This window comes from Palaemon carinicauda, chromosome 18 (genome assembly GCF_036898095.1).
Source record: "Palaemon carinicauda isolate YSFRI2023 chromosome 18, ASM3689809v2, whole genome shotgun sequence".
NCBI lineage: Eukaryota > Metazoa > Arthropoda > Malacostraca > Decapoda > Palaemonidae > Palaemon > Palaemon carinicauda.
Window position 1 is genome coordinate 16,662,949 of NC_090742.1, and position 10,000 is coordinate 16,672,948.

The 10,000-nt window shown below is 41.0% G+C and overlaps 2 protein-coding genes across 4 annotated transcripts in view; one reads left to right on the top strand and one right to left on the bottom strand.

The window, feature by feature from the left end:
- The window catches only part of LOC137657633 (band 7 protein AGAP004871-like), a 980,999-nt gene that overhangs the window by 655,075 nt on the left and 315,924 nt on the right, over positions 1-10,000 (bottom strand). The window lies entirely within an intron of this gene.
- The window catches only part of LOC137657180 (uncharacterized), a 71,694-nt gene that overhangs the window by 61,089 nt on the left and 605 nt on the right, over positions 1-10,000 (top strand). The window contains exon 2 of the mRNA XM_068391526.1: positions 9,208-9,707. Within this exon, the coding sequence (XP_068247627.1) occupies positions 9,208-9,707 (500 nt within the window). The remainder of the gene's footprint in view (positions 1-9,207; positions 9,708-10,000) is intronic.

Sequence of the window (10,000 nt, forward strand, 5' to 3'; positions counted from 1 at the left end):
TTTGGAAGCGTTTAATCCTAGCTAAGAGAGGTGAGCGATTGTACCGTGGAGAATTTGGAAGCGTTTAATCCTAGCGAAGAGAGGTGAGCGATGGAACCGTGGAGAATTTGGAAGCGTTTAATCCTACCTAAGAGAGGTGAGCGATTGTACCGTGGAGAATTTGGAAGCGTTTAATCCTACCTAAGAGAGGTGAGCGATTGTACCGTGGAGAATTTGGAAGCGTTTAATCCTAGCTAAGAGAGGTGAGCGATTGTACCGTGGAGAATTTGGAAGCGTTTAATCCTACCTAAGAGAGGTGAGCGACTGTACCGTGGAGAATTTGGAAGCGTTTAATCCTACCTAAGAGAGGTGAGCGACTGTACCGTGGAGAATTTGGAAGCGTTTAATCCTACCTAAGAGAGGTGAGCGACTGTACTGTGGAGAATTTGGAAGCGTTTAATCCTACCTAAGAGAGGTGGGCGACTGTACCGTGGAGAATTTGGAAGCGTTTAATCCTACCTAAGAGAGGTCGGCGACTGTACCGTGGAGAATTTGGAAGCGTTTAATCCTAGCTAAGAGAGGTGGGCGACTGTACCGTGGAGAATTTGGAAGCGTTTAATCCTAGCTAAGAGAGGTGGGCGATTGTACCGTGGAGAATTTGAAAGCGATTAATCCTACCTAAGAGAGGTGGGCGATTGTACCGTGGAGAATTTGAAAGCGATTAATCCTACCTAAGAGAGGTGGGCGATTGTACCGTGGAGAATTTGAAAGCGATTAATCCTACCTAAGAGAGGTGGGCGATTGTACCGTGGAGAATTTGAAAGCGATTAATCCTACCTAAGAGAGGTGGGCGATTGTACCGTGGAGAATTTGAAAGCGATTAATCCTACCTAAGAGAGGTGGGCGATTGTACCGTGGAGAATTTGAAAGCGATTAATCCTACCTAAGAGAGGTGGGCGATTGTACCGTGGAGAATTTGAAAGCGATTAATCCTACCTAAGAGAGGTGGGCGATTGAACCGTGGAGAATTTGAAAGCGTTTAATCCTAGCTAAGAGAGGTGGGCGATTGTACCGTGGAGAATTTGGAAGCGTTTAATCCTAGCTAAGAGAGGTGGGCGATTGTACCGTGGAGAATTTGAAAGCGATTAATCCTAGCTAAGAGAGGTGGGCGATTGTACCGTGGAGAATTTGAAAGCGATTAATCCTACCTAAGAGAGGTGGGCGATTGTACCGTGGAGAATTTGAAAGCGATTAATCCTACCTAAGAGAGGTGGGCGATTGTACCGTGGAGAATTTGAAAGCGATTAATCCTACCTAAGAGAGGTGGGCGATTGTACCGTGGAGAATTTGAAAGCGATTAATCCTACCTAAGAGAGGTGGGCGATTGTACCGTGGAGAATTTGAAAGCGATTAATCCTACCTAAGAGAGGTGGGCGATTGTACCGTGGAGAATTTGAAAGCGATTAATCCTACCTAAGAGAGGTGGGCGATTGTACCGTGGAGAATTTGAAAGCGATTAATCCTACCTAAGAGAGGTGGGCGATTGTACCGTGGAGAATTTGAAAGCGATTAATCCTACCTAAGAGAGGTGGGCGATTGTACCGTGGAGAATTTGAAAGCGATTAATCCTACCTAAGAGAGGTGGGCGATTGAACTGTGGAGAATTTGAAAGCGTTTAATCCTAGCTAAGAGAGGTGGGCGATTGTACCGTGGAGAATTTGGAAGCGTTTAATCCTAGCTAAGAGAGGTGGGCGATTGTACCGTGGAGAATTTGGAAGCGTTTAATCCTAGCTAAGAGAGGTGGGCGATTGTACCGTGGAGAATTTGGAAGCGTTTAATCCTAGCTAAGAGAGGTGAGCGATTGTACCGTGGAGAATTTGGAAGCGTTTAATCCTAGCTAAGAGAGGTGAGCGATTGTACCGTGGAGAATTTGGAAGCGTTTAATCCTAGCTAAGAGAGGTGAGCGATTGTACCGTGGAGAATTTGAAAGCGATTAATCCTAGCTAAGAGAGGTGAGCGATTGTACCGTGGAGAATTTGAAAGCGATTAATCCTACCTAAGAGAGGTGAGCGATTGTACCGTGGAGAATTTGGAAGCGTTTAATCCTAGCTAAGAGAGGTGAGCGATTGTACCGTGGAGAATTTGAAAGCGATTAATCCTACCTAAGAGAGGTGAGCGATTGTATCGTGGAGAATTTGGAAGCGTTTAATCCTAGCTAAGAGAGGTGGGCGATTGTACCGTGGAGAATTTGGAAGCGTTTAATCCTAGCTAAGAGAGGTGGGCGATTGTACCGTGGAGAATTTGGAAGCGTTTAATCCTAGCTAAGAGAGGTGGGCGATTGTACCGTGGAGAATTTGGAAGCGTTTAATCCTAGCTAAGAGAGGTGGGCGATTGTACCGTGGAGAATTTGAAAGCGATTAATCCTACCTAAGAGAGGTGGGCGATTGTACCGTGGAGAATTTGAAAGCGATTAATCCTACCTAAGAGAGGTGGGCGATTGTACCGTGGAGAATTTGAAAGCGATTAATCCTACCTAAGAGAGGTGGGCGATTGAACCGTGGAGAATTTGGAAGCGATTAATCCTACCTAAGAGAGGTGGGCGATTGTACCGTGGAGAATTTGGAAGCGTTTAATCCTAGCTAAGAGAGGTGGGCGATTGTACCGTGGAGAATTTGGAAGCGTTTAATCCTAGCTAAGAGAGGTGAGCGATTGTACCGTGGAGAATTTGGAAGCGTTTAATCCTAGCTAAGAGAGGTGAGCGATTGTACCGTGGAGAATTTGGAAGCGTTTAATCCTAGCTAAGAGAGGTGAGCGATTGTACCGTGGAGAATTTGGAAGCGTTTAATCCTAGCTAAGAGAGGTGAGCGATTGTACCGTGGAGAATTTGGAAGCGTTTAATCCTAGCTAAGAGAGGTGAGCGATTGTACCGTGGAGAATTTGGAAGCGTTTAATCCTAGCTAAGAGAGGTGAGCGATTGTACCGTGGAGAATTTGGAAGCGTTTAATCCTAGCTAAGAGAGGTGAGCGATTGTACCGTGGAGAATTTGGAAGCGTTTAATCCTAGCTAAGAGAGGTGAGCGATTGTACCGTGGAGAATTTGGAAGCGTTTAATCCTAGCTAAGAGAGGTGAGCGATTGTACCGTGGAGAATTTGGAAGCGTTTAATCCTAGCTAAGAGAGGTGAGCGATTGTACCGTGGAGAATTTGGAAGCGTTTAATCCTAGCTAAGAGAGGTGAGCGATTGTACCGTGGAGAATTTGGAAGCGTTTAATCCTAGCTAAGAGAGGTGAGCGATTGTACCGTGGAGAATTTGGAAGCGTTTAATCCTAGCTAAGAGAGGTGAGCGATTGTACCGTGGAGAATTTGGAAGCGTTTAATCCTAGCTAAGAGAGGTGAGCGATTGTACCGTGGAGAATTTGGAAGCGTTTAATCCTAGCTAAGAGAGGTGAGCGATTGTACCGTGGAGAATTTGGAAGCGTTTAATCCTAGCTAAGAGAGGTGAGCGATTGTACCGTGGAGAATTTGGAAGCGTTTAATCCTAGCTAAGAGAGGTGAGCGATTGTACCGTGGAGAATTTGGAAGCGTTTAATCCTAGCTAAGAGAGGTGAGCGATTGTACCGTGGAGAATTTGGAAGCGTTTAATCCTAGCTAAGAGAGGTGAGCGATTGTATCGTGGAGAATTTGGAAGCTTTTAATCCTAGCTAAGAGAGGTGAGCGATTGTATCGTGGAGAATTTGGAAGCGTTTAATCCTAGCTAAGAGAGGAGAGCGATTGTACCGTGGAGAATTTTGAAGCGTTTAATCCTACCTAAGAGAGGTGAGCGATTGTACCGTGGAGAATTTGGAAGCGTTTAATCCTAGCTAAGAGAGGTGAGCGATTGTACCGTGGAGAATTTGGAAGCGTTTAATCCTAGCTAAGAGAGGTGAGCGATTGTACCGTGGAGAATTTGGAAGCGTTTAATCCTAGCTAAGAGAGGTGAGCAATTGTACCGTGGAGAATTTGGAAGCGTTTAATAATACCTAAGAGAGGTGAGCGATTGAACTATGGAGAATTTGGAAGTGTTTAATCCTAGCTAAGAGAGGTGAGCGATTGTACCGTGGAGAATTTGGAAGCGTTTAATCCTAGCTAAGAGAGGTGAGCGATTGTACTGTTGAGAATTTGGAAGCGTTTAATCCTAGCTAAGAGAGGTGAGCGATTGTACCGTGGAGAATTTGGAAGCGTTTAATCCTACCTAAGAGAGGTCAGCAATTGTACTGTGGAGAATTTGGAAGCGTTTAATCCTACCTAAGAGAGGTCAGCGATTGTACTGTGGAGAATTTGGAAGCGTTTAATCCTAGCTAAGAGAGGTGAGCGATTGTACCGTGGAGAATTTGGAAGCGTTTAATCCTAGCTAAGAGAGGTGAGCGATTGTACCGTGGAGAATTTGGAAGCGTTTAATCCTAGCTAAGAGAGGTGAGCGATTGTACCGTGGAGAATTTGGAAGCGTTTAATCCTAGCTAAGAGAGGTGAGCGATTGTACCGTTGAGAATTTGGAAGCGTTTAATCCTACCTAAGAGAGGTGAGCGATTGTACCGTGGAAAATTTGGAAGCGTTTAATCCTAGCTAAGACGGGTGAGTGACTGTACTGTGGAGAATTTGGAAGCGTTTAATCCTCCCTAAGAGAGGAGAGCGATTGTACTGAAGAGAATTTGGAAGCGTTTAATCCTTACTAAGACAGGTGAGTGACTGTACTGTGGAGAATCTGGAAGCATTTAATCTTAGCTAAGAAAGTGAGCGATTGTACTGTGGAGAATTTGGAAGTGTTTAATCCTCGCTAAGAGAGGTGAGCGATTGTACCGTGGAGAATTTGGAAGCGTTTAATCCTAGCTAAGAGAGGTGAGTGACTGTACTGTGGAGAATCTGGAAGCGTTTAATCTTAGCCAAGAAAGGTGAGCGATTGTACTGTGGAGAATTTGGAAGCGTTTAATCCTAGCTAAGAGAGGAGAGCGATTGAACTATGGAGAATTTGGAAGCATTTAATCATCCCTAAGAGAGGAGAGCAATTGTACTTTGGAGAATTTGGAAGCGTTTAATCCTTACTAAGACAGGTGAGTGACTGTACTGTGGAGAAACTGGAAGCATTTAATCTTAGCCAAGAAAGGTGAGCGATTGTACTGTGGAGAATTTGGAAGCGTTTAATCCTTCCTAAGAGAGGAGAACGATTGTACTTTGGAGAATTTGGAAGCGTTTAATCCTTGCTAAGACAGGTGAGTGACTGTACTGTGGAGAATCTGGAAGCGTTTAATCTTAGCCAAGAAAGGTGAGCGATTGTACTGTGGAGAATTTGGAAGCGTTTAATCCTACCTAAGAGAGGAGAGAGATTGCACTTTGGAGAATTTGGAAGCGTTTAATCCTTACTAAGACAGGTGAGTGACTGTACTGTGGAGAATCTGGAAGCGTTTAATCTTAGCTAAGAAAGGTGAGCGATTGTACTGAAGAGAATTTGGAAGCGTTTAATCCTAGCTAAGAGAGGTAAGCGATTGTACTGTGTGAGAATTTGGAAGCGTTTAATCCTAGCTAAGACGGGTGAGTGAATGTACTGTGGAGAATTTGGAAGCGTTTAATCCTTCCTAAGAGAGGAGAGCGATTGTACTTTGGAGAATTTGGAAGCGTTTAATCTTAGCTAAGAAAGGTGAGCGATTGTACTGTGGAGAATTTGGAAGCGTTTAATCCTACCTAAGAGAGGAGAGCAATTGCACTTTGGAGAATTTGGAAGCGTTTAATCCTTGCTAAGACAGGTGAGTGACTGTACTGTGGAGAATCTGGAAGCATTTAATCTTAGCTAAGAAAGGAGAGCGATTGTACTGTGGAGAATTTGGAAGCGTTTAATACTACCTAAGAGAGGAGAGCAATTGCACTTTGGAGAATTTGGAAGCGTTTAATCCTTGCTAAGACAGGTGAGTGACTGTACTGTGGAGAATCTGGAAGCATTTAATCTTAGCCAAGAAAGGAGAGCGATTGTACTGTGGAGAATTTGGAAGCGTTTAATCCTACCTAAGAGAGGAGAGCGATTGCACTTTGGAGAATTTGGAAGCGTTTAATCCTTGCTAAGACAGGTGAGTGACTGTACTGTGGAGAATCTGGAAGCGTTTAATCCTAGCTAAGAGAGGTGAGCGATTGTACCGTGGAGAATTTGGAAGCGTTTAATCCTAGCTAAGAGAGGTGAGTGACTGTACTGTGGAGAATTTGGAAGCGTTTAATCCTAGCTAAGAGAGGTGAGCGATTGTACTGTGGAGAATTTGGAAGCGTTTAATCCTAGCTAAGAGAGGTGAGCGATTGTACTGTGGAGAATTTGGAAGCGTTTAATCCTACCTAAGAGAGGAGAGCGATTGCACTTTGGAGAATTTGGAAGCGTTTAATCCTTGCTAAGACAGGTGAGTGACTGTACTGTGGAGAATCTGGAAGCGTTTAATCCTAGCTAAGAGAGGTGAGCGATTGTACCGTGGAGAATTTGGAAGCGTTTAATCCTAGCTAAGAGAGGTGAGTGACTGTACTGTGGAGAATTTGGAAGCGTTTAATCCTAGCTAAGAGAGGTGAGCGATTGTACCGTGGAGAATTTGGAAGCGTTTAATCCTAGCTAAGAGAGGTGAGCGATTGTACTGTGGAGAATTTGGAAGCGTTTAATCCTACCTAAGAGAGGAGAGCGATTGCACTTTGGAGAATTTGCAAGCGTTTAATCCTTGCTAAGACAGGTGAGTGACTGTACTGTGGAGAATCTGGAAGCGTTTAATCTTAGCTAAATGAGTTGAGCGATTGTACTATGGAGAATTTGGAAGCATTTAATCTTAGCCAATATTCTTTCTCAAGGAATATTCACACATGTAAACTTTTGGGTTTTAGAAGAAGCTTGACCGTGAAACCAATGTTATTAAAGAAAATCTGATTGCAAAAGACAATCCTTAGCAAGTAAATCGAGAGGAGTTCTGTTTCGTCCAAAAGCTCGTAAAAAAAATATTATTAGAATATTGATATTATATGATTTCAGTAACAATAGAGATAGAATTTAATTTAATAGTTATGGGGTTTATTTTTATTATTAAAAGGAAAGTTTAATCTCCTTATTAATAATAATAAAACCTTTAACCAATAAATAATTGTCTTATCTTTTATAGTACAATAGCATAAAAATCGAACTTCCATATTCACATCTTTTTAAAGGAATACTTCTAAATAAGAGAGACTTCCTGATTCAAGTGTTCAAAAATTAGGATAAATTTATGTGATTTTAAATCAATGTGCTTTAGAATCGCTTTAGCTTTTACAGTTTCCTCTGTTACGTCAAAAAATATAAATCTACATAAAGTCGATAAAAGTTTAGTTGAATCCAGATATATCAGAAAAATAAATCCGGTTTGAATGTCGACTGATATACGTTTCCTTTGAAGTTTTTATGCTATGATTCTATTTCATATATTTTTGTATTTCCTTCTAAATCTATTGCATTTTTTTTACAAACGTGTTTCAATACATGTGTATGCATTTCACTATATAAATATTCACACACACACACACACACACACACACTATATATATATATATATATATATATATATATATATATATATATATATATATATATATATCAGTCATTGCAGGACAAAAGCCTCAGAGATTACCTTCATTCCCGTCTGTTTCTGGTCTTTATTCGCAAATTTGCTTTGCTAGTCCATCCGTCGCCTTCTCTTCCTTCCACTGCATCGTTTACTATCTCTAGTGACCCATTCTGTTATTCTTAAATTAAATGTCTATCTACTATCTGTCCTTCTCATTATACGTCCTGCCCATTTCAATTCCTTTTTCTTGAATGCTGTTAGAATATCCTCTATTTTTTTTTCCTCTCGTACTCAATTTACTATCTTTCTGTCTCCTACTGTTATTCCCAAAAATATTGTTTCCATAGCTCTTTGAGTTATAACTAGCTTATGTCGTAAAGCTTTAGTAAGGCTCTAAGTTTCTGATGCACAAGATAATACTGGTAGAACCATCTGGGTAGATACTTCTCTTTTTAGAGAAAGTGGCATTCTAATTTTCATAATCTCATTTTGTTTACCAAAGCTCTCCATCCTATGCTTATCTTTCTTTTAATTTCGGTCTCGTGACAGGGGATTCAATTAGTGTCCTCCATACTCATTAACAATCTCTAATGGTTCGTTCATAACTTTTATTTGCCGTAGCTGCATTTTGATTGAATATTATCCTAATCTTACTCATATTAATTTTCAGTCAAAAATTTATACTTTCTCTATTAAAATTTTAAATAATCTTTTTTATATATATATATATATATATATATATATATATATATACATATATATACATACATACATATATACAGTATATATATATATATATATATATATATATATATATATATATATATATATATATATATGTATAGATATGTATATACATGTATGTATGTATACATATACATATTTTATATATATACAATATATATAATACATAATTTTATATATTTATAATATATATATATATATATATATATATATATATATATATATATATATATATAAAATCACAGACGTTTTCTCTCTTCGACAGAAAATCAAATTATGCGCACCAGTAAATAATTCTAGTGAATTTCTTCAGCCGGAACTCCGGACTGCTATGAAGAGTTTATCCTCATCCTTTCCCCTCAAGGTAAGACGTGAAAACGAAGGAAGAAGAAACAAACCAGCGTTTTAAAGACGACAAGAAAACATAAAAAAAAGAAACAAAAAAGAAAATTAAAGAAACGAGAAGCGTCCATCGTCGCCATCTCGGGTTTGCCAGCGAAACGGAATCTCATTTTCCGATAATTGTTTCTCCGTGGCACAAAAACTTCCATTATGAAAATGTCCTCAGTCGCAGGATTGGAATCGATGACGGCTTCCCGGCTAATGTGGACAGTAGTGGTCGAGTGTGTGTGTGAGAAGGCGTGAAAATCACAGCCACCTGCGTCGTCTACAGGCAGAAGTGGCAAAAACAACAACAGGAACAACATACAAGGTGATCATTTGGTAATAATATCATTATAAAATCCAGCACTATAATAATAATAATAATAATAATAATAATAATAATAATAATAATAATAATCGACAATATTTTAGGTAAAACATACATCCTTCTTTACACCTCATTCATCCCCCCAACTGAGTTAATTATCTTCAAGCAATTTCGTCACCCAGCCCACTCGGCCCGTCCCCCTTCACAACATCCAGGACAGCATTCGCCCCCTCACAACCCATTGGACGGCACTCACCCCCTTACAGCCCGCTAGATAGCACTCACCCCTCACAACCCATTGGACGGCACTCACCCCCTTACAGCCCGCTAGATAGCACTTACCCCTCACAACTCATTGGACGGCACTCACGCCCTTACAGCCCGCTAGATAGCACTCACCCCTCACAACCCATTGGACGGCACTCACCCCCTTACAGCCCGCTAGATAGCACTCACCCCTCACAACCCATTGGACGGCACTCACCCCCTTACAGCCCGCTAGATAGCACTCACCCCTCACAACCCCTTGGACGGCACTCATCCCCTCACAACCCCTTGGACGGCACTCACCCCCTCACGACCCCCCTAGACAGGACTCACCCCTTTACAACCCCTTGGACGGCACTCACCCCATTACAACCCCTTAGCCGACACTCACCCCCTTCACAGCCCCTTGAGCAACGTAAGGAACTCAAATTGGTTCGAAAAATACGTCATTAAAGATTATCGTGCCGTGATGGTTCCAAAGATATCTTCATCTTTATTTCGTATTCCCGACCTACATCTTAGGAATACTTCCTGAGCTTACAGGAATACATTATAAACATCTGTACAGTATCTGTAGTTTGAATTGTTAACATGGTTAAAAGGTTGTCTGTTTACTTATATTTCCGCATTGTAGTTTTGAGATTATCATATTATATCCCGCTTGGATATAAGATAAATATAGAGGGTATTATATCATATGTAGAAATA